Genomic DNA, 24,788 nt, shown 5'->3' with positions numbered 1-24,788 from the left:
AGATATCTGTACATGAGAGTAACACTAGCAATGTATTTCTGACCGCGGCAGTAAGGTGCACGGCCGTTTTAGCTAATTATATCAATTGCTAATACACAACTGGACTCCTGTAGACCGTAAACTGTGCGACGATACGGGTCGTGGAGGTCTGGGCGAACCACTCAGCCTTGACCTGCACACAGGCGCCTGGAGCTTGGAGAGCTCGGTGCCTGGGGCAGGGACTTCAGGCGTTCTCTGGGCGGGGAGAAGGGCGGGGCCTGAGCTGGGCCACACCCACTTCAGGGTCTGGCGCGGGCGGGCTGAGCACTGCTTAAAGAGCGGTGCGGAGGCGCGCTCACCATACTGTCGCGCGCACAGGGCAGCACACGTGTCTACCGGTGTGGGTCCTGAGTTTCACCCTGTCGCTCAGAATCGAGAGATTGTGGGTGGCCCCAGACCCCTTTTGGTGTACGCTCACCCTGGCTTGCGTGAGCGTGATCCACGCAGTTCACTGCGCTCACGGAGCCAACTTGGTCAAGCAATTGTCCCGGGAGCGGCGCGCGGGGGGCACCGGGCACTGCGCATGCGGAGCTCCAAATTCAAACAGCTGTGTCAGGGCTGTTGGACTGGTGGACCGCTGTAACTAGGGGACTCGTTCACTAGGAGGTGGCCACTGAAGAGCCATGGTGGACCGGGGTCCCCTGCTCACCTCGGCCATCATTTTCTACCTGGCCATCGGGGCGGCGATCTTCGAAGTGCTGGAGGAGCCGCACTGGAAGGAGGCCAAGAAAAACTACTATACACAGAAACTGCTTCTACTGAAAGAGTTTCCGTGCCTGAGCCAGGAAGGCCTGGACAAGATCCTACAGGTGAGCCGTCGGTCGCCTGAATCCCCCACATGCCCCTGAAACATTTGGGGCTACAGCGGCGTTTTAGTGGAGATTCCCCCTCCTACGACTTCAGATGACACCCTCCCAGCCCCAACGAGAGGTCCCGGGTGGTGAGAAAATTCCCCATTAGGTGTCTGGTTGAAAAGATCTGTGTCTCTAGGCTAGAGACAAGGGGATTCCCCACGCGCGTAGACTTGGTCAGAACCTAGTACGTTCCGAGAAATTTTGGGGTTGAATCCAGGGTGAACTGGGCCCTGTGGTGGCTCTGTGGGTGTGCGGGTGCCTCCCTCTACGGAGGGAGGCTGTGGGACGGATAAAGGCGTTTATCTTTCCTTGGAGACTCTCCCGGAGTACGGGAGCACGGCCGGGTGCCACCCCTCGCGTCTCCACCTCCTGCTTCAGGGCGGTTGCCGCTCCCGCTCCTTTCTTAAGAAGCCCCCAGAGCCGTCGCGGGCAAAGACTTAAACCCGCGGGTCGCTGTTCTCAAGAGTTGGGCAGGGGGCTCTGACTTGTCCTGAGTGCCCCGGAGGAAGGTCTGTGGCTGGAATGCTGCGGACGCTCCCAGTCTTCCGGGAAGTCTTCTCAAGTTAAGACGTCCCACGAAGACGCGGAGTTAAACTTTGTCAAAGTAGCAGGTTGCACAAACGAACACAAACCCAGGGAGTCCCTTTTCTGGGAGGGAGAAGAGTGCGGGTGAGAGGAAGTTTCTTCAGTGTTGGTTTGTGGAGTCTTTTATCTGAAAATGCACACACCCAGGAAGGAAGGCATTGACCTTACCGTGGTAAACTTGGCTGACCATCTCAACCAGAACGTTGAGCCAACTTGGGGTCAGAGGTCTCTCAGTACCTGTTTCTTGAGGGCTCAGCCCTACCATCCATTCCTGTGTGGATGGCCCCCTATCAGTAATGGTAGGATTAGATTGGAGCAGGGATAGATTGTCTAAGCTATTGTAGATCTGATCAGACATCACCTCCCGAATTATTTCCACCTGCCCTGTCTCTCACTTTCTGGGCTCAGTTTCCTGTTTTGTCAAATGAGAACAAACACAACTTCATCATTGTCCTACCCTGGACTGTTGAAAACTTTTGAGAAAACCTGAACACATCTTACTGGTATTAACCTCCTTTTTTATCTCCAGTTTGCAGATAGACATTCACAGAGATAGACTTGTAGGCTGGTTTACACTACCAGGTGGGGTGTTGCGTTTGAATAAGGTCATCTGTCCCACACACAGTTTCTGGGGGTGAGTTTTAAAAGACGTTTGGTCTTTCAAGGGGTTCTGGAAAGACCCAAGTACTCCCTGCTGGGGGCCTGCTGTGTCTGGGTGTGTTGAAGGAAGAGGGTGGTCAGTTTATGGTTTCCCTGGAGGAAACAATATCTCTGGGGGAGACTTTTTGTGTAGTTTGCCCTTAGGGCTTTGTTTAGAGGGGGGAGGGGCAGGGGAGGATTAAGGGGCTTGAGCTGCCTTTAAAGTGCCCCCCTCCCTGTTGCTCCCTTGCCGTGGCGGGGGGAAGGAAGGAAAGAATTCAAGGCTAAATGTGGGAAAATAAACTTCAAAACACAAGGAGAAGGGAGGGGAGTAGGGTTTGCGCAGCCGGGTACATCTGGTGGTGGTAGCTTTACAAGCTGGGCGGCTTCCGTAGGGTGTTTGATAAAACAAAATGCCCTTTATTTTGAGGTCTGTCAGTGGTACCTCCACCCCCAAAGTGGACAGGTAACTTTCAGAAGAAAGGATTTGAGCAACATCAGGCCAGTGTGATTTGGAACAGATTCTAGATGCTTGCTTAAATGAATGAAGACAGCCCTGTCACCAGCCCCCAAAAAGCCTTGTCAACTCCAACTGGGCAAGTCCCTCCTTTGAAAGGAAAAACCCAAGATATGAAGGATCAGTGAAAGCATTTGCCAGCCTCTCACGGCTTTCTGATCTGTGAGTTGGGGTGCTGCCCTCAGGCCTCAGGAAATTGGTTTAAGGAAAAAACGAAAACTCGAAAATCTTCCTTCCCATCTGGCTGCCTATGGCTGCCTGGGTATTTTCCACCTGAATTACTGGGTTTAGCTGGTCTGAGTTGCCCTGGTCATCACAAAGCCCCTTAGTTGACAATTCCTGGGGTGGGAGCAGGAGGTAGCTATGCTTGGGTGGGGTTGTTACCGGGGTCAGACCTTCCCTTCCCTGCTCCTGCTGAGGGTGAGCTGTGCCTTCCAAGTGCCCTGCACCCACCACCAGCCTGGACCCTGTGGCTGCTCTCTTTGCCTTCCTACTTTCTGGACTCTCACTCTAGTGATAATGGCACCTCATTATTATTGTTATTTTTTAAGGCAGAGTCTAAGAAGCTCGCGCTGGCCTAGACCTTCTCCGCAGCTGAGGATGACCTTGAATTCAATCCCCCTGCCTTCACCTCTCATACTTACTAAACCACTTGTGTGCTGCAGGTGCGGGATGGGGTAGAGCTCGTGGCAATTGTACCCTGTGCAAGCACTCTACCCACTGAGACGGATCTCCAGCTCTGGTTTTAGTTTATTGGCTTCCTGATTGGTTGAGTAGGATCTTACTAGGTAGCTCTGGCTGTCCTGTTCATTATGTAGAGCAGGCTGGCATCAAAATTGGTTCATTTATATGGTCTTATTTATTTATTTTTTATTTGAGACAGGGTTTCTCTGTGTAGCTTTGGAACTTGCTTTGTAGACCAGGCTGACCTCAAACTCACAGAGATCCCCCTGCCTCTGCCTCCCAAGTGCTGGGATTAAAGGTGTGAGCCAACACCGTCCAGCTAGTTTTTTGAGATATAGGGTCCTGGTTTGTTAGTCCAGGTTGCCCGTGGATCATCCTGCCTGATCCCCTTGGATACTGAGATTATAAGCATGGACCTCCGTGTTTTTTTTCTAGCTGTTTGTTAAGTGTAATCTTTTCCTTTTTTTTTTTTTTTAAAACCCAGCAAGGGGAATTAGCATTGATAGTACATCTACTGTATTGGAGACTGGACACTGGTTAAAATCGTCCTCATTGGAAAGGCACAAGCTGGTATTGCCTCCTGGCTAAGCCGTTTCCTCATCAAACCAGTTAACTTACTTTAGTCTCAATTTCCTCACCTTCAAAATGAGCAGTTTGGTGAGGCTCCAGGAAAGAAGGGAGGACTGGAAGTAAGCAGGCTCTTGCCGCTAACATTTATTGAGTTTTATGGAGCTCTCCCTGAGTAGGGCATCCTGCCAAGTACTTTACCTGCTTGCTTCAGGTGCTTATAGTGACCTCATGCATTAAGATAAGGCAACCGACACTCATTTAGGGTGGAAGTTAAAGTGGTCACAAGGACAGAACCTTGGGATCATCCCCAGGCAGTACCACCTTTGCCAGCCCACCTCAGGGGTGTTGCTTTAAGTGAGCTGAGTTAATTGGTTCAGCTTGACTTTGGACAGCTGGGAAGTTCTATTTTGTGTTTCCTCTGGAACAGGCATTGGCACACAGGCTTCTCCGGTGTGGCTGCCTGGCTGACCTGGCACTTGTGCTTTGGTTTGCCCTTCGCTTGGCACGGCTTAATTGGGAAGCCCCTCTTCCCTTTCCCTCCCCCAAAGTAGAAAACTGGGTTGAATAGGCAGGCTGACAATCCATCTCAGTCTTTAGGGAGAAGGTTAAACAAGCCATCAGGCATCCCTGCAGAGGGTTCTCAGAGGCGACTTAATATGGAATCTAGTCAGGGATTATAGGAGGGAAGCTCAAGCCAGAGTGGGACCTGGACTAGGGGGAGAGAGAGCTCTAACTCTGTGTGTGTGTGTGTGTGTGTCCCCGTCCATCCGTCCGTGTCCGTGCGTGTCCCCCTCCTAGCAAGGAAGGGTCACCAGGCTTCTTGCTGGCAATCTCATGTCTCCTGGGACTGGGATAGAGTGGCAATTGGTCTTGTTTTCTGCTCTGGTATTCCAGACTGAGCCCTGGGTTTCCTTGGACAGCTGATATGACTGACCCATTGTGAAAAAGTTGTAGATCTTTCCCACCTAAATTTCAAAATTTGCTTTTTGGTTTTTGTTTGTTATGGCACTTGAGATGGACCAGAAGGCCACCTGCATGCTGTGCACGTTCTCCCCAACCCCTCCAAGCTTATCATATTCTAGGGATTTCCATGTACACTCCCTTTTCATTTCTAAACCCTTGAATTCTCCACACATATTCAACAGAAGTAACATATCCTAGTCTTGGAATTCTGACACCATTATTAACACCTGCCCTCCCCAAATTATAAAAAACAAAACTGTGGACTCTGTCATAATGACTTCTGACCAAAATGTTTAAAATGAGGCGTATTGTGGGGCTTGAAGAAAAAGTTCTCTGGGCTCAGTTTAGGGGAACAGAGGGCTAAAATGAATGCAGGTGGACACTGAGGCTCATGACTGTCTTCACCCACCTTTGCTAGAGAAACACAGTAAGTCTTTTGAGTCTTGGTTTTGGAGGTCTCCACATCCTCTAGCTCTGCTCGAATTCTCACAGCCTGGGGCTGCAGAGGTGGAAAGTGGGTACATTTCTTCCTCCCTCCCTCCCTCCCTCCCTCCCTCCTTCCCTCCCTCCCTTTATTTACTTACTGGTTTTCCGAGACTGGATTTCTCTGTGTAGTCCTTGCTGTCCTGGAACTCACTCTGTAGGTCAGCTTGGTCTCCCAGAGATTCGACTGTTGGCGTTAAAGGTGTGAGCCACCAATGCTCGGCAGCCAATCCTTTCTGATGGCTTGCTTTCTCAAGTTGCATTTAAGTTAAAGACTGAAAACAAAACAAAAAACCAAAACCACTACCTCAAATACCTAAGTCTGCCTTAGTTAACGGTACAGGTTAGAGTTTTACCAGTTAAAGTAAGTTTTTATTAGCTGCCTTGAGAGTTTTAATGGAGCCTTTGGGATGCTCATATGACACTGTCATGGAGAACCGTCCCGGGGTAGACATTTATTTGCACGTGTTGAAAGGTTGAACGTGGGGTAGCAGAAGCTTCCAGGAGGGGCCTAGAGGAGGTGATGATTGTCACTTCTAAGTATTTTTTCTGGGACTTTGCCCTATTTATAGACTGGTGTTTAAAAGAAACACGATCCCCTGGTTTTGGGTGCTGCGCTTGGCTAACCCTGACCTGGGGCCAAAGGCTTTCATATTGAATTTGACTGTTTGCTGTTAAATTGAGCTCAGCCTCTGAACTCTGTGTGAGGTTGTGCTTGGAGAGGGGTACGTGGGAGGGAAGAGAAACGTGGAAGTTTTGGGGAGCAGAAGAGCCAGGCTTCTGAGAAAGAACCCATCGAGAAGTGAGGTGGGTGACCCGCCAGGAAGCATGGGAACAGCTATCTCTTTCCATTGTTTGCTGAGTCCAGTCCCCAGTTTCTCTGACTTGTCTGTGTCCATCCCTCCCTGGCCCTGCTCCTGTCTCACCTCCTCCCCGCTCCTAGAATAAGGTGGAGAAGGTAGGTAGACTGAGTCTAAGCTGCCCTAATCAGAGATCTTTCTCTGCGTCATCATAGGCAGCTGGCTGCTTGCACACGTTAGAGCGTAGCCTATAGTACATTCTTGCTCAGAGCTGGCCTCAGTCACAGATGTCATTGCCCAACCAGGGTGTTTGGGATCAAAAGTGATTTGGATTTTCACAGATTTGGAGTGTCTGCAGCTATATGACCAGCTCGAGAAAAGGGCCCAAGTCAAAACATGAAACTTGTTTCTTGTGCAAGCTGTACACGTGCTCCACACAAGCTGCACACGTGCTCCACACAGGCTCAGTGTGCTCCACACAGGCTGCACGCATGCTCCACACAAGCTGCACACGTGCTCCACACAAGCTGTACGCATGCTCCACAAGGCTGTATGTGTGCTCCACACAAGCTGTACACGTGCTCCACACAGGCTCAGTGTGCTCCACACAAGCTGCACACGTGCTCCACACAGGCTGCGCCCGTGCTCCACACAGGCTGTACACGTGCTCCACACAGGCTGTATGCGTGCTCCACACAAGCTGCACACGTGCTCCACACAGGCTGCGCGCATGCTCCACACAAGCTGTGCACGTGCTCCACACAAGCTGCACACGTGCTCCACACAAGCTGTTCCAAACAGGCTGCGCCCGTGCTCCACACAGGCTGCTCCACACAGGCTGCGCGTGTGCTCCACACAAGCTGCACACGTGCTCCACACAGGCTGTTCCATACAGGCTGTACACGTGCTCCACACAGGCTGCACGCATGCTCCACACAGGCTGCGCACGTGCTCCACACAGGCTGCGCGCATGCTCCACACAAGCTGCACACGTGCTCCACACAGGCTGCGCACGTGTTCCACACAAGCTGTGCACGTGCTCCACACAAGCTGCACACGTGCTCCACACAAGCTGTTCCAAACAGGCTGCGCCCGTGCTCCACACAGGCTGCTCCACACAGGCTGCGCGTGTGCTCCACACAGGCTGCACACGTGCTCCACACAGGCTGCTCCACACAGGCTGCTCCACACAGGCTGCTCCACACAGGCTGCTCCACACAGGCTGCGCGTGTGCTCCACACAAGCTGCACACGTGCAAGCTGCACATGTGCTCTACACAGGCTGTGCACGCAGCCGGAGGGTGATTTTTATGGACTGTAGAGCATCTGTGTTTTGATTCAACCTATAAAGTTGGGTATAGGACTTTCCACTTGTACTTTTAGTACTCAAAGTTTTGAATTTAGATTTTCAGAGGGAGGGTAGCCAGCCTATTCAGGACAAAAACTCCCAGATCTTCTGCCATGGAGTGTTCCATGCACAGACATAGTGAACTTCTAAATGGTATTTTAAAGAATCAAAAGGTCTTGTACATTATTTTATGTGTATGTATGTGGGTGCACACGAGTATGTATGCTATGACCACATGGCTGAGGTCAGAGGGCAGCTGATCCCATTTGTCTACCATGTGCATCCCAGGGATCAAGCCAAGGTTGTCAGGCTTGGCAGCAAGGTATCTGTACCCACGGAGCCATCTCACTGACCCAAGACTTCCTAGAGCACACAGGAGGACCTCATGCATCTTAGGCACACATGCCGTGCCACTGAGCAGCTTCCTCAGTCCTGAATTTTTATAATTTTAATTATAAAATTTTAATAATTTAAATTAAAAGAAAAAAATAGGGTCTGAAGAGATGACTCAGCAGTTAAGAGCAAGAATTGTTCTGGTAGAAGACCCACGTTCAGTTCTCAGCACACATGGAGCTTACAACAAACTATAAACTGTAACTCCAGTTCCAGGGAATCCTTGCTTTTTCTAGCTCCCAAGGGTTACTGCACTCATGTGCACCCGACCCCCTGGGATGTAATCAAAACACTATAAGTAAATATTAAAAAAATAAACAGATATCAGATTGTACTATCTTCACAGGTTTTTGTGTATTATTCAGTGATGATAGCTAGGTTCACACTGCTGGGATTCAGATCTGTGTTAATAACCTTCTTTTCTTTTTGTAGAACTGAAACTTCCTACCTAATGTATTTTCCCACCTTTTCTACCCTGCCACAGTAACCACCATTATGCTTTCTGTTTCTGTGGATTCGCGGCCCTCAGATGTGTTGGGTAGACTGGATGGTGCGGTGTTTGTCTTTTGGTGTGGAATATGGCACAGCCATCAGAAAACAGTAGGGAGGCTCTTTAAGGAGTTAAAGATAGCCCTGCCATATAACGTGGTCTGAACTGCCACTGAGCCGCATCCCAACTGTCAACTGAGTATTTTATTTTATTGTTATTTTGTGTGGGTGTGCAGGTGTTTTAACTGCTTGTATATCTGTGCACTGTGTGTGTGAGTGGTGAATGAGGAGACCAGGAGAGGACCTTGGGTTCCTTGGAACTGAGATGGTTGTGAGGTGCTGTGTGGCTGCCGGGAGTTGAATCCTGGTCTTCAGGGCTCTCAGTTGAATGTTAAAGAGCTGGATGAGAGGCTGTGGAGAGGGGATGGTGGATCTCCCTTTCCATATCCCCTAGAGGATAGTGCTTGGGCTGCAGCCACAGCCTAGGGAGGTGAGGGTCAGATGACAAAGCCTTGTGAGCTTAGCCCAAGAATTTGAACTCCATCAAATGTTTGCTGTTTTCAAGGAGGGGAGTGGACAATGTTACAAAAAGTTCTTTCCTTCACAGCCATTTACAACTTGCAAATAGTGGAATATTCTGACTGAAATTAAATTTCCGTAGGCCGAGCCATTCACCTCGTGAGTATTCTGATAAGGACGCCTCCTCCTTCCTTTCCACTTGTGGTGAGATGGAGTGTGGTTTTTCCCAGAAAGCCACACTTCAGCCTTTTTTTTCAGCCTCCAGTTAAGGTGCCTCTTACCCTGCTATGGGCCTGTCCCTGTGGAAGTCCAGGTCTGGGATAGTCTACCCAGACATGCCACTTTCTGCACGTGCCCTTTGTGTTCTTGAGAGGAGGGAATATTGAGCTCTGCACTGCTTCTTGAAGTCTATAGGCTTTTGTGGGGCTTAACCCCAAGCCACCGGAAACCTTAAAGGGACAGAGAAGGTGCCCTCTCTTGCTGGTCAGTATTTCTGTGCAGAGGAACCTCAGAATCTGGAGGGTCTTTGAGCCCTTGAGCTCAATCTTGCTGGGGAGAGGAAATTTACTGGGGTGTTGAAGTGAGGGGAAATGCAGGCTGAGGTGCTGAGTGATGGGTAGCACATGGTGGAGGCTGGAGCAGGGGTTAGGGTTGCGGGGCCTTGGAGATTTCGGTTCCCATGTCCAGAACCCTGTAAAAGAACCCCTTCTCTGGGAGAATCAGGCTCTGAGCAAAACCCAGCCTCTTTCCTCAGAGACATCCTGGTCTGTAGGAGGAAGAGCAAGGAGCCTCTGGGAGGCTGGTGTTGTTGGTGAGTGTGCCTGGAGCATCCAGTTGAGGATTGTGGACACATGGGTTTATTCTCTGATTCAAGAAGAGAGAGTGGTGAGTTGGTGTGTTGGCTAACAGGACTTTGAGTGTTCCGTGTGCTCTTACCATCTATGCCGGGCACGGGACTGGCACACTTTCTATATTTCCAGAACTGGCCTAGGAGTTACTGCTCTTTTCCTTGCCCAAACGGATAGAGCAAGGGAAAAGGCTGAGGTTCTCTCTCCTGTCAACTGAACCTTGGTCTCGCCCATGCATGGGAGAGCCAGTGGCTGCAGCATGGGCAGGGGCCAGGAGGAGACCTTTACTGTCCTTTGTCTATGAACTGAGAGAACCACGGCCTTGCAGAGTCTCACTGAGTCTTTGTCCTGTGGCTTTCTGACAACAGGAACAGAATAGATCACTGATGGCCTTCATGTCAACTTGGCTGGCTTTAGAGTCACCATGGAAATATACCTCTAGGTATGTCTGAAAGAGTGTTTCCAGAAAGGCCTAACTGATCAGGGAAGACACACCTTGATAAAGTCGGTATCATCATGCTGGGGCCCAGACTGATGGAAAAGGAAAAAGTGAGCTGGACCCCAGCCTTCGTCTCTGCTTCCTGACAAAGGACAAAATAGGAACAGCTGCTTCATGCTTCCGCTGTCCTGTTTCCCTTGCTGTGTACCCTCAAACTGAGCTACAGTGAGCCCCTTTAAAGTTATCTCTATTTTTATATGGGCACAATTTTTTATTTGCATGTATAGTATGTGCACCACATGACTGTCTGGTGCCCTGTCCACAGAGGTCAGAAGAGGGCTTCAGATCCCCTAGAACCATGGCTGCGAGCCACCATGTCAGTGCTTGGAACTGAGCCTGGGTCCTCTGTACAAGCAACAATTGCTCTTAACCACTGAGCCATCTCTCCAGCCCCGACCCTTCCTTTTTCAAGTTGTTTTATTGGACACAGCGGTGAGAAAGATAAATGGGTACCAGGAATTGAGGGTAGTTTCTGGAGGTCTTTGAAACTGGTATGTGTGAGAAGCCCCAGAACACTGGCTGTAATAGAGCTTATGGGCCAGAGTGCACACGCCTTCCCCACCATGACAGCCTCCTGTTGCTCGCGACCTGTGGCAAGAAGAGTAACCAAGACAACTACAGAGGCTGTAGTTTATCTATGGCCTCGCAATAAGAATGAGGAAGACTGACACCTAGCCCTCAAGCTTGGAACATTCGCTGTACATTCTGTTGTGTTGATAGTGGAAGAAACAAGGAGGAAGGTTAAGAAATGGAGAAATGCCACGTTTGCCTGGGTGGGGTCTTCAGAATCTTTCAGTGCTGGGGCTAGGCATCCAGGGTGTTGATGGCTATGAGTGTGAGCAAGTTGTCTCCTCCTTAGACGGGACCATAGCGCATCACTGTCTTCAGGCTCAGCCACTGTATCAAGGTACTTATACTAAACAGCAGGTGACCTAAGTATCAGCTGCTCTCCCTACCCCCTTTCTCTGGGCATCTTGTCTCTGATCCCGCCCCACAGGCCTCACCATACACTGGGTTCTGAATGTAGAGATTGGTAGCAAGGAGGATGGTGAAACCCAACCAGCCCGTGTTCTTTGTGTCACCCACCATTTCCCATTCCTTTCAAATTAACTCACAGTTTACTCCATGATGGGTATAATCAATGCTTGAAAGTGTGGTTTCTCCCTTCCAGTCTCAAGCCTTGGTTAAATCTTTCCTCCCAGAGAATCCTGGGTCCAGGTGACCTCAGGACTGTCTTTCCTAGGTGTTGGCCATGCAGGGTTGGAGGCTACATTGAGCCCTCCCTAGAGGCAAAACAGTACCAACACTTCTGGGGCTCTCTTGGTGGCCAGGGCTCTTTGATTAGCTTTGCAATATGCCTTTTTTTTTCCTCTCATCCATCTAAATATTTAGGCTTCCTGCTGAAATATTTAGGAAGGAATGTGTACTTCCCTGGCTATTGTCACCCACTCCCACATGCCCTACTGTAATCTAACTGCAGCTGTTTAACCAGTTCCTTCCTGCAAGGGGGATACTTGTCCGGAGTCCAGGAGAACCTGTGTAACTTGGAGGCTGGCCTGTGGGCCACCAGGAATCATCAGCCTTGTCTGGAGGACTGTGCACCCCATGGCTCCTCCACTTGTCTGAGCCAGCCTATACTTGGGGATGGTGAAAGGAAACCATTTGAGCCGTTGTGAAGACAAAAACCAGTCATAACTGGAGTCTTAATCTTGCCTACATACTCGTTTGTTCTGTGTGACCCCCATCAGATTTTATTTACCACTCCATGTTCACCCATTTATTGAAGGATTGGAGTGCCTTTAAATTTGACCATATAAGAGCTGAACATTTTTCTGTCTCCAGTCTTGTGCGACCAGGTCCAGTTCTCAAGATGTCCAGCATGAAGGTAAGTACTCGCTTCAAGTTCTGTCATGCCCAGGTGCCCAGTGGCATACACCTTCCCATGAAAGTCTGATGAGGATCTTGCCTCTTGCAAGATCAAAGCCAGGTAATTCCAGCCAGATAAAGCTGTACTCCTTGCCTTGGTCTCACAAGTGTGGAGGGATGTGATCGATGTTTATGGGTAGTGAGATGGCCCAGCAATGAAGGTGCTTACTCCTGAAAGTTGTCCTCTGACCTCTACATGTGTGTCGTGACTTGCACATATACACAATAAAAAAATTTAAAGGCAATAAAAAGTTTATTTCTGTGCTGGATAGTTTTATGTTAACTTGATATAATCTAGAACCATTTGGGAAGAGGGAACTTCAACTGGAAAAAATGTCCCCACCAGACTGGCCTGGGAGCGAGTCTTTGACGCATTGTCTTGATTGATGGTTGATGTGGGAAGGCACTGTGGATGGTGCCACCCCTGGCCTGGTGGTACTATGTTCTATAAGAAAGCAGGCTGATCCAGCCGTGGAACAAGCTAGTAAGCAGTGCTCCTTTGCATCAGCTCCTGCTTCCAGGTCCTCCCTCTCCAACTTCCTTCAATGATCAACAGTGGTGTAGAAGTATAAACCAAGTAACCTTTCATCCCCAGATTGTTTTTGATTGCGGTGTTTTATCACAGCAGTATAAACCCTAACTAAGACAATTCCCACCCCACCCTGCTCCTTCAAACTACATCTGGGGGCACTGGGTAAGAACAGACTCATTTTTTTTAAGTTGTATATGTGTGTGCATACAGTATGATAATTCAGTAAGGGTGCGTGATGTGGGATAGCAAAGAAGGGTAACAATGCTTCATACCCTTTGCGTTTCTTTCCACTTGGAGCCTTCAGTAATAAATTGTAAATTCTAGTCACACATGAGCCATGCAACCTAGACCACTATTCTACTTTTTTGTTGTTGGTTGGTTGGTTTTGGTTTTTTGAGACAGGGTTTCTCTGTGGCTTTGGAGTCTCACTCTGTAGACCAGGCTGGCCTTGAACTCACAGATGCACCCGCCTCTAACCCCCCCCCCCCAAAGCTGGGATTAAAGGCCTGTGCCACCACCGCTGGCTGTGGTTTCTACTCAAGAAACTTGAGAGCACGTGTGTCCAGACCCTCCTGCAGCAGTTAAGAAGCACACAGGGGTGTGTGACTGGATCTCTTTAAGGAAGTAATGCCTAGTCCTGATCCTTCCTGCAATTTCGGTACTGCCTTTAAGGCTGTATTGTGGGGAAATTGGGATGGGCTGGGGTGGGCCAACTGTCTGTGTGCATGCCCCTGCCCTTGTTTAATCTTCAGAGCCTTGCAAGGAGGGGCTCTGAGAAGGCCAGGACTGTTTGCCTGGGAGGAGGAGGCTCTCTAGCTGATAGTCTGGTGTGACAGAGTTGAGCAGCCACACTGGGCTTTTCCACCCCCTGGCCTACCTACACAGGGAGGGAGTAGAAGTGTTTGCAGGGTGTTTCCTTACCTTTTCCAAGGGTCTGCAGAACCATTCATTTGATTCTTCCATTCTGCCTCCTTCATGGGCCTTACACTGGCAGGGAATCTCTTTCCCCATAGCTAAATATTCTATCCCATTTGTTGGATTGGAAACCAGGGCCTGGGAAGGAGTAACTAAAGGTGGTGGCAAAACTGTCTTGCATGGTGTCTAGCATGTTCACATTACATGGCATTATAATCTGCAGCTGTATTGGGCTGTATGCGTAGCTATACTGGGATGTGTGTGACCTGTGGGCTGAAGGTTGATGTTTTGGGTAGAGAGGCAAGTTCAGGTTAGTCATGCAGTACTGATTGTGGGCCTTTCTTCATAGAGATAACTCTTATCCCTGTTTTTTCTCTCTCTCTCTCTCTCTCTCTCTCTCACACACACACACACACACACACACACACACACACACACACACGCCCGTTTATGTCTGCATGCTTGTGTGTGCGCGGGTGTGTGCCTGCCATGGTGCAGCACGGACGGTCAGTCCTCTCATTGTTTCACCTGACTTGAGACCCGGTCTCTGCTGCTTCGCACAGGAGGCTAGCCTAGCTTGACCCTGGATTTCTGTCTCTGCCTCCCATCTCACTTCAGAGAGTGTTGAGATTAGGGTGGCCTTGTCAGGCGTGACTTGGTTACTGGGGATCTGAACTGAGGTCTTTACACTGCAACAGCCATTTTTGTAGCCCACCCACATCCTTATAGCATTGCCTGGAAGTCGCAAACGCAAAGGTGTTGATTGTATTTGGGGGTGCAGAGCCTGCTTCACTTCTTGTCCTAACCTGCCCAGCACACCCTTCCCTGAGATGCGGGGGGGGGGGGGGGGGGGGGTGGGGGGTGGGGGTGGGGGGGTGGCTAGCTTCCCTGCTGATGGGAGGAAAGGTAACTGTTGCTCCTGTGGGAAGCTCCCAGAGGTGTAGAGGAGACAGAGTCTGGGGCAGAAGGGACCTGTCTGAAACCTACTCCCAGCCTCTACCCTACTCTCCTGGGGACTTCTCCAGCATGGGACTCTGCATCCCAGGAGCTATGGACTGGTGTTTCCAGCCCGTCCTAGAGGTTGCAGGAGGTGATTCACATTGAGGGCACCAGGCTGGAGGAACCTAGGAGTTATTTAACCAGCCTCCTGGAGCCAAGGCCCAACCCTTTAGGGAAAGTTACACAACTTGGTCTAAGACAACTGCTTACCCGGGGGTGGGGACCTGCAATGAGGAGCAATTAGAGCTGGGGGGCAGGCAATTAAGGAAGGGCTTCTTGGGAACAGCGGCCTCAGAGGGCAGGTCAGGCAGTCAAAGGTGATGACCACACCTGCTCTCCTGGTCACCGCCCCAGCAGCCTGGTGGTATTTTGGCCCCCAAACTGGAAAAGCCTTAGGCCACTCCTCCCTCACAGTGGCCTGGGGCCTGGGTGGAGTAAGGAGGTGGACTGTTGATCTTGAGATTTCAGAATTCTTTCTGCTGATCCTGGTGGGCTTTGGTGCAGACAGGAGTGGAAATTGACCTTCCGTGGGAGGAGAGGTTTTCTGCAGCCCTGCACGCCTGTGGCACGAGGCCCCTCAATTGGCAAAGACCTTTGAGGTTTGTGTTGTTGTTATTCCTTTTTAAGACACTGTGTAGCCCTGGCTGGCCTGGAACTCACTGAGATCCTTCTGCCTCTGCCTCAGGAGTTCTGGAGTTAAAAGGCCTGTGCCACAAGGCCTGGTGGTGACCTTTGGTGACCTTGAGATCCACTGTTAACTACAGGTGACTTGAGGGAGGCGTGTGCAGAGAGGCGTGGCGTGGTTTGAGGTGAGATAAGGATTCTTGCACACGAGTTGAATAATTGAGCCAGGATCGTCCAGCTAATTATCTGCTCTGCACACAGGCTGGAGTCTGGAGCCAGAGCACTGCTGCAAAGCTGCGCTGTATTTTTAGAGACTCGCTCCTCTTTCTCTTCTCTTCTCTTCTCTCTCTCTCTCTCTCTCTCTCTCCTTTCTCTCTCTCTCTCCTTTCTCTCTCTCCTCTCTCCTTTGTCTCTCTCTCTTTCTTTCTTTCTTTCTTTCTTTCTTTTCCCTCCCTTTCTTCCCTTCCTCCTTCCCTCCCTCCCTCCCTCCCTCCCTCCCTCCCTCCCTCCCTCCCCCTTCCTTCCAAAGAGTCTCTGGTAGCCCAGGCTGACCTTTAACTAAGGATGACCTTGAGTCTCTACCTCCAGAGTGCTGGCAGCGCAGACAAGTAAACCACCACGACCATTCTCATTCAGTGCTGGTCATGGAGCCCAAAGCTTCATACATGCTAGGCAAGCATTCTAACTGAACTGCATCCCCAGTTCTCAGACCCTTGTGTTCTCCACACTTCCTAGATGCTCCTGGCTTTAGGAATTGCGCTGAGCATTGCTGTTGGTAGCCTTTGGGGTTCTGATATCCCAGGTACAACTTTGTTATGCCCAAATAGACCATATATGCAGGCTTGTTTACCATATTAGGCATAAAAACTTTTAAATCAGGAAAACTTAGGTTATACCAGAGCTGTCAACAGTGCCCCTGCCTCCAGCCTGTTCCCCACCCCTCTTACCAATGTCCTTAAGGGGCCCTTGGACTCAGTGCACTACCTCGGCCTCCTATCCTTTGGCCAGACTATGGGCCAGGGGACCCCCAGAAAGGACCCCACAAGAGAGAATTAAGGAGTTGGAGGAGAGATGTACTCGCTTAGTTGTAAGATGTCACCTGTTACCTCTCTGTCAGCTAGAGCCACACTTGTGATAGGCACCTCCACTTGACTTCCCCGGGGTTAGTGATGCCCACCCTCACGCTGCTTAGCACTTGGTAGAGAATCTTGTCTTTCCTTCCTCCGATGGTTCACATGCCACCCAGACACAGCTCTGCTAGGGACAGCTAGGTTGCTTGTTGTATGCTGAGGGCTGGGTAGGGGAAGAAGAGAGCTGATGGGTGTTTGTTTTGCCCAGGGTGGCCTTTGTATCCTTACTGCTCCTGTGCCCCTTTCCTCGTGCAGGATAGAAGTAGGCACCTGTCCATGGACCTTGGAGTAGAAGGAACGTCAGACCCATTCCTCCCTATCACTGCTGTTCAAATAAAACTCATGTCCCCTGGGCTGTGGAATGCATTCTGCCAATGTTGGCTTTGGAAAGATGCCTTTCCTCTCCCGGCATCCCTGCCCCCTCCAGAGCTGCCAAGTGAGCAGGCTAAGTGGAGCAGGCTGGTGCGGGAGTGTCTTGTCAGCACCCCCAGTGTAGGTAACAGGAAGAAGGAAGGTGTCCTGATGAATAGCTTTTCAACACACCCCCTGCCCAACTTCTAAACTCTGGTCCCAGCCCTATGTCCCTTGGAATGACTGGCCCAGTGAGTGGGACTAGCTAAACTATAATGGGGAGCCTCAGAAGATTCAGTGTGTGACGGGGCTGTTGCACCTTTCTGAGCCAAAGGTTTGTTCACCAAGGCCATTTGAACAGGGGGTTCCAGTTGTAGACTCAGTACTGGTTTGAAGGGCAGTGGGAATGAAGAGAAATACTATATGCCATGTATCTCCCTTTGAAGTGGGTGGGGTTAGTGTGTGTTGTGGTGGTGCTATACAGTGCTCAGAGGTAGGTACAAGCATAGCATATTGTCACCACCCTAGGTTCTCCCAGTAAGCAAATGAATGTAGGTCGGGATGCTATGGTATGCCCTGATTGATGCTGAGTCTGGGGGTTGGCTTTCTTTGAACCTCATCTCTCAGTACACTGCTCTGGGGTTTGTCATGTCCACTCTTTCTTTCTCACTGCTCTACACGGGACTCTTGACTTGTGCCCTGTTGCATCCAAAACTGAGGACCCTATAGGAGGGTAATCATTCATGAACAATCATCAATGAATGGCTGGAGCCAAGCGAATTTGGTCTCCTGCCTCTTCACTGCCTGCAGCCTCCAGGCCTAGAGGCAGCACTGTCCCAGGCTTCCCTTGGCAAATTTCACTGTGCCCACCTCCAACCCAGAAGATGGTTTAAGCAGGCCCTTCCATCCAGCAAACTCCCTGGGGGGCTGCCAGCACTCTTGGCCAGGACACCAGTCCATGAGGCAGGTCCACAGGTTGCTGGAGAGAGGACTTCAGCACCTCCCTAAGAGTTTGCCTGGCTGTGCCCTCCCACCCCTACCAGGGCAAGTGCAGCTCTAGAGTTGTGGAGGGCACTTCTGGGTACTATTCTAGAAAGTTCCTATTGCTACACAGTATACTGAAGACTAACAGAGATGTGTTTTGACAGTCTTGTCTTTAGAGTGCCAGGGACTGAAGCTTCATGTCATCAGTTCCCCTGCTTGTTCTGTTGGGGGTCCTTATGTATCCTTGGGTATCCTGTCCCCCAGCTGTCCCCCAGCCCTTTGTTCCTGTACCTTAAAATTTCTCAGGACACTAAGCTTCCTGAAACCAGTTTATCTGTCCTCATACTATTGTACATCCCGCCCTGGTGGCTCTGCTTTTGCAGGTTGCCTTTGTTGATCAGAGTGGTGTGTTTCAGCCCGGGGCGTAGGTGGCCCCTACCCAGATGGTATGGAAACCCTGATGCCTGAGCTGCTTGGTCCATGGTGGTTTTCACTGAGAGGTTTTAAAAGCAGGTTTGAGGTTCTAGGCATACTTGAGATTTTCAAAAACAAGCCAGGGGGTGTAAAGTTTAGCACTGAGTCACAGAAATTCAATTTAAAAAACAGAAGCTAGGCTGGGCCAAGCTTTAGAGACTGGATTGTTGATGACTTTTTCTCTTTCTGCCTCGTGCATTTTCTGTAATGCAGTTGTATTGTGTTTATAACAAAGAACTTAATTTTTTTATGGCATGAAATGCATGCATGTGCTGTTCACCAGTTGCACATTGGTTGTTCTTAATGTGTGGGGAACACAAAGCCAGTGTTCTTTAGTAGTCAGTGGACAGTGGGCATGAGTGTAACCTGCTGGGGAGTCAGTGCTCAGGATGACAAGAACTTTCTAGAAAGCCTGATGAATAATAGTGCCAGGGACTGGAGGAAACAGGTGTGGAGGTTTGAGATCAGGCTGTAGAGGTGGCTCCGTCATCTTACCTGAGTTTAGATTTTCACACTATGTAAAAAGCCGGCCATAGCAGTGTGTGCCTCTAATTCCAGGACTGAGGAAGTAGACAAGAGAATACATGGGGTTTGTTGACCATCCCTACTAGCCAGTCATTGAGCTCTGGGTTTATTGAGAGAACCATCTGAACAAATAAAGAGAAAATGATTGAGGAAGACACCCCAAATCAACTTTGACATGTGTGCTCGTGTACACATACATACATACCCCCCACGCACACACACTCACAAGGTGTAAGACTGGTCAACTGGCCTGACATGGGCCAAGAAAGGCGTATAATTTCATCCATTGTACTTCCAGGTGGCTGTTCCCCGGGGTTGGTTGGTGTCTTGGAGGAGTGGGTGTGGGGAGCACTCTTCTGGAGGAGTGGGTGTGGGGAGCACTCTTCTGGAGGTCTATGAACAAGTGAAGTCCTGACCTCTATACAACTCCAACCCTGCCACCTTCCTTGGGGCCCAAGGAGTCTCATCCTGTGTTTGAGATTAACAGGAAACAAGATCCCAGGCAAGGCATGAATTAGATTACGATGGACAGTCCAGGGGAGATGCAGGTCAGGTATGCTTGATATAGATTCTATGAATGGGATATGCCAAGATGTGCTTTTATTTCTTAATATGATATTGCTCATTGAAGGTGTTTAAACGAATAAAAGATCACATTACTGAGGCATTGACAAGTTTCAGGTGCTCAGTAGCCACACCAGACCGCACAGATGAGAGGATCTCAACGTGCAGAGTTCTGTTGGACTGCACGCTGGGCTGTTTTCTGTTGCTCATAGTGCAATATCACAGATGACTTCGTAAGTTGCGAAGAAAAGAGGTTTATTTTGGCCCGCCACCAAGGGCCTCTATCTGAAGATGGGTTTCTTGCTGGCAGTATTCTGAAGTGGTGCATTATAGCACGTGTTTAAAACAAGTACCAGAGTGCGAGACTGATGTGGAGTGTGTGCGTGCACACTCTTATAAAGCTACTAGGATTCAGTCATAGGGCTCCACCCTGATGACCTTATCCAGTCCTGATCCCCTCCCTAAGGCCCAACTCAGAACACCGAATTGGATTAAATTTCCACAATTTCTACCCTCTTAACAATTCACCACGGGGATTAAATTTCATCCCATAATCCCTTGGGGGCTCCCACATCATATCTAAGCCACAGGAGTACAATACGAAGGTGCTAGCAATCCCACATACCTGTGTGTGCCTAGTCATCCTGTGTTCCTGCTCTAAGGAGGGCTGGCAGCATGTGCAAGATTAGAAGACCCTAAAGTGGGGAGAGAAAAAGGGAGGCGAGATTAGTTTATTCCTGTCTGGTTTGCTTTGTTTTATTTTTGAGACAAATTCTTACCATGTAGCCGAGGCTAGCTTTGGACTTGTGAACCTCCTGGAGGCTTTGGCCTCTTGAGTGTTAGGATACCAGGTGTGTGCTGCTTTGCCTAGTTGCCTTTGCTGTCTTTGTACTTTTTGCTTATTCTTTAAGGGGCCAGTGTGGGCCCTAGGAACTGTCCTAGCCTCAGTGTTCATGTTCTCTGTCCTCTCAAGGAACCTTTTTGCATAACTCTTCCATCCACCAGCTTGGCCTCTGCTTAGGCTACTGATCCTCCTAGGCAGGCAGTAGCTTGCCCTGCCTTTGTTTTGCCCCTTTCTGGGCACATGGCTGTGGCTCAGCAAAAACTTAAATGAATCAGTTGGCTCTGTTCCAAGCTTCACGGAACAGGGAATGTCCAGTCATGGCTCTGGTCCCACCTTCTTGGGTTAAATGGATTGAGTGACCGCCCTACACATGGGTGGGGTGCTGGTCCTTGGCTGTACGTGGCCTTTGCAGCAGCCAGACACAGCCCCCTTTGTCCCTCCATAGAGGCGAATGGCTCAGAGGCCCCTGGGGAGATTGAAGGCAAAAATAAATAAAAAATAAAAAAATCCTTGTTCTTCCATCTTTCCCTTTGGTCTCATGCTGTTTTTCACAGGATTGGCCAGAAGCCTCATGTTAGAATGGGGAGGGCTAAGGGCCATGAAGACAGTAGGCCATGTCCTGATGTCTGATGCTGGACTAATTTTAAATTAATAACATTTTATGTGTACGGGGGTTTTGCCTGCATGTTCACCACCTGCATGCTTGATTCCCCCAGAAAACAGAAGAGGGGATTGCATCCTTTGGACTGGAGTTAACAAATGATTGTGAACTGCCACATGGGCATGTGGATCGAATTCGGGTCTTCTGGAAGAGTAGCAAATGCTCCGAGCCATCTCCAGCTTCTGGGTTAGTTTTTAAGTGACCATTGGCCCAGCTCAGGAGCCTCTGCTTCAGTAGATGTGCGAATAGATGGACCCTCTGGCAGTTCCCAGAAAGCCCTTCCTGCTGCTGTCAGGGAAACTAAACTCATGGAAGGATTTCTTCTTCTGCTCGAGTCTCGGGTGACTTGGGAGCACAGTGCATTTGTTCATTTATCCGTCTCCCATGCCCACACCTAGCCCACCTTTCCCCACAATCCCTCATATCTGGATTTTGTAAGCTTGTGGCTCAGGAGCCTCTTCCTGGCTTCGTGCTTGCTGTGGCCCCTTTTGCTGTAACACTGAGGACTATTTCCGGAACTAGTGGGCAGGTGGTAGTGTTTGTGGGGACCAGACAGTAGCTGACATTGGGCAGACTTGTCAGCTGAGTGTTCACCACTCAGTAGGAAACTCAGGGAGTTAAGGATTTAAACATTCTAAGGTCTCTTTGCTTGTGATAGTTGTTTGGGGGAAAAAAAGGACTTATTATGTGGCCTGGTCTGGCCTTGAACTTAGGGTCCTTTTGCTTCAGTCTCCTGAGTGCTAAGATGTGGCACGTGCTTGGTATGGAGGAATGTTCTTGCTTAAGAACACAGCATACACTCTGTAGGCTGAGACAAGAAGACCACAGAATTCGAGGCCAGCCTGGACCTACACAGTAAATTGCAGGCCAGTCTGGGCTTCTAGTGAGACCCTGTTTAAAACAAAACAAAACAAAACTACTGAGTCCTGGGGTGGGATGGGGTGGGGAGGCATGTGAGCAGGGTAGGGTCCTGCTTACTTCTGTCTGGCCTCTAGTTTTGGCAGTGGGCCATTGTCTCTGGTAAGATTCTTGTGCTATGCTAGCAGCAGAGTTTCCATTTCCTGTTGCCTAGCTTGTCCCTGGTCCTGGGCCCCAGGTTAGTGAGAGTGGGAGGTTTCTTCAGCTCCTACCGCAACCCTCACCTCAGCCTGGCCCCACTGTCCTGGAAGAATGCGGGCTGGGTTTTTCTGTCATATCAGTACCAAATGGCTTATGCTTCCTAACCTGGTCACATCCCACACTGTGTTTGGTAGTGATGATAGGTAGGCGGAGGAGCTATTTTGGGTGGCCCCTCTTTCTTCACATGCCTGAGGGGTCACTTTTCCCCACACACTATATGTCATCCCTGTGGTCACTAAATGTGTGTGTGTGTGGGGGGGGGGGAGTCCTATGGACAGGACTCCGGGTGTGAGATTTGAGAGGGAGAGCCTATATTACAGATAGTCACAGTCCTCCTTGTTTCTGCAGTAGCTTTGGGGTTGTGGGGTGTCATAGTCTCAGTTGTGACTCAGTCTTCTTCCTCAGAAGCCATTGAGGCAGAGAAAGCATTCCTGCACTGCCCCCCTTCCCCTGACCCTCAGAGTACGTCTGTGCCGAGATGCCTGTGCCCGGTTCCTGGCAGTTTCTTGTACAATTTATTCCAGGGAGGATGGAGGCCAGCTGTTGTCTGTCTCCAGCCAGTGACTAAAGTAGAGGAAATGGGCTTGGACTACAGCCGGGGGCTGGTGGGGAGGTTAGGTTAGAGTCGGGCAATAAGGGAAGGGTTTTGTGACAGGTGGCTTTCAGAAGGAGCAGGCAGAGAGCTTTGTAGAGACGATGGGGCAAGATCATGTTTGGAGCATGGTTGAATGACAGCCTCTCAGACAGGATCTGGAGGCGAGATTTGGGTGAGAGGGGTACAAGCAACCAGGTAGGTTGTTTTCCTGGAGTTAATACCACCACCTAGCACCCTGTAGGCTTTGATTTTCTAATTAGTGAAGAGGTTTACAGTTTAACCACTTGGTCATCTTAAATGAATTATAATCAATGGGGCTCTTCATAACCCTTTATCATCAGAACCCCCCCCCCCCCCGCGCGCCTTTAAGGATGGGTAGTTAGTTACTCATTATTATCCAGGCTGCCAGCCACAGTGGAAGGAGGGATGTGTAGGTGGGGTTGGGACGCTTGCTACATTGTCTGTAACATCTTGAAGGACACAATGGGACAGAGCCCATCAAACTCCTAAGGGTACAGGTATAACCTAAAAGAAACATGTGGCAGGATTTAGGGGCAGGCATCCTATTGGGGAGGCAGGAGCTGGGAGTTGTGCACAGTGGAGTAGAACTAACAGCTGCTGGGATTGGGATGCTGCACAATCTGAAAGGGCTCTCTCTCCTTCCAGGAGAGCCTGAGGTATGGCATGCACCAGAAGACCAGTGGACCTTCAACAGCTTTGAACATCCCTCACTCAGCCTTACCCTCCCATCTCCACCCAGTCTCTTTCCCCTAAAATCTAGTTCCAAAGTCCACAAGGACTAGGCTAGGACCTCTGGGGATGGGGAAAGCCAGTGGAACCTGGAAGTAGTCACCACCACTTGCACTGGTAGTGCACCTCACACCCCCCTGAGCCATAGGGTGCTCACATCATGCCCCAGCAAGCAGATGTCTTAGAGACCCCATCATTTCATTGGCTAATATGGAGTGTTCTCCAGTGGAGGCCCTGCTTTGGGTTTAGTGGTGTGAGTGGAGTCTGCCTTATAAGCTCTGTCTGACCCATTTGGGCAGTATACATAGTGAGTCAGATAAACAGATGCCCGAAGCATGATGAAGTGTGATGAAACCCTGGAGCATGGCCCTCAGAGAAGGAGAGGGTGGAGATGAGACCTGATTGAAGGGAGATCATGAGCCGTGGCTGGTGCCTACGGGAGCGTGGGTGGAAATGTGCCAAGCTCAAACCACTGTCCCAGTCTCTGATTTTCAGGGTGGTGATAGGTGGCCAAAGGCAGTGCCACACACAGCAGTCATAGACACTCAGAATAGAAGGCCCCTTGTTCCGTGTGTAAAACAGCCATGGCCACACCCACTTACCAGGATCCACTTCTAGAACATGCTATTTGTCCAGAACCATGATTCCCAGCCTAGCCTAAATGGAACCATGGTCCTCCTGTTTTATAGACATGAATAAGTAAGCCAGGCATGGTATTAGGTCATGCTGCACCTGCTTGTGTGCTTAAGCCTGGGTCCATCTGCTCCAAAGCCAGGATCTCTTCTCTGGAGTTGCTCCCAAAGGAAGACTCCACACTGGACACTTGGAACTTTGAAGTTATCTTATTGGGCCATCTGGACATGTGTGTTCTGTATAGACCTGGGTTATAGAGGCCGGGATGCAAGCAGCCATGAGGCAGGGCAGCTCAGCTGCAGGCAAACCAGCTTTTTCCCAGATGTCTGCTATGGATGGGGAGATGGCCAGTCAGCGGTTCCCACGGTGGCCTCCTTTGTAGCCTACTCAAGGTGCTGTTTTTAGAAACCTTGAGGATGGCTTCCTGTGGTCACTCCTTCCATTTCTCTTCAAGGTCATGCTGAATTGAATAAAGTAGGGAGCCTAAGTATGTGTGCACCCTAAAGATATGGTCAAGATTAGATCAGCGTGTGTGACCATGCTCCTACCATGCTGTCATGTCTATCTAGAGTCTTTTTCAACTTTACAAAGAAACTTTCTTTGACAATTCCATATATGCATACAATGTTCTTGATCATATCCACCATAATTCTCCCACATTCTCCATGAGCCACCCACCCCTGCCAACATGTGCCCCTCCTGCCATCATGCCCCCCTAACTAGTGCTATCTATGATGTGCACATGGGTAACCTACCAGGAACCCCAGTCACTAAGAAAACAAATCCCCCTTCCATCATCATCAGGTCTAGATTCTGGCGGTGGAAAGGGATGACGTCATAAACTCAAGGCCCAGCATCTCAGATGGACACACATACTAGTACAGAGCAGGGACTTGGACCGCTTGGGAGGGCAGTGGTGGTGAACTGGGGGCT

The 24,788-nt window shown here is 49.9% G+C and overlaps 1 protein-coding gene across 1 annotated transcript in view; it reads left to right on the top strand.

Annotated features, from left to right (window-relative positions):
* Positions 1-334: 334 nt before the first annotated feature.
* Kcnk5 (potassium two pore domain channel subfamily K member 5) overlaps positions 335-24,788 on the top strand; it is a 41,809-nt gene continuing 17,355 nt past the window's right edge. The window contains exon 1 of the mRNA XM_041638973.1: positions 335-848. Within this exon, the coding sequence (XP_041494907.1) occupies positions 663-848 (186 nt within the window). The 5' untranslated portion in view covers positions 335-662. The remainder of the gene's footprint in view (positions 849-24,788) is intronic.

The sequence above is a fragment of the Microtus oregoni genome, unplaced genomic scaffold (genome assembly GCF_018167655.1).
Source record: "Microtus oregoni isolate MIOR12 unplaced genomic scaffold, Mior012 000056F_ref0000123, whole genome shotgun sequence".
Lineage (NCBI taxonomy): Eukaryota > Metazoa > Chordata > Mammalia > Rodentia > Cricetidae > Microtus > Microtus oregoni.
Note: the sequence above shows the minus strand (reverse complement) of the source record. Positions and strands in the feature narration are given on the sequence as shown.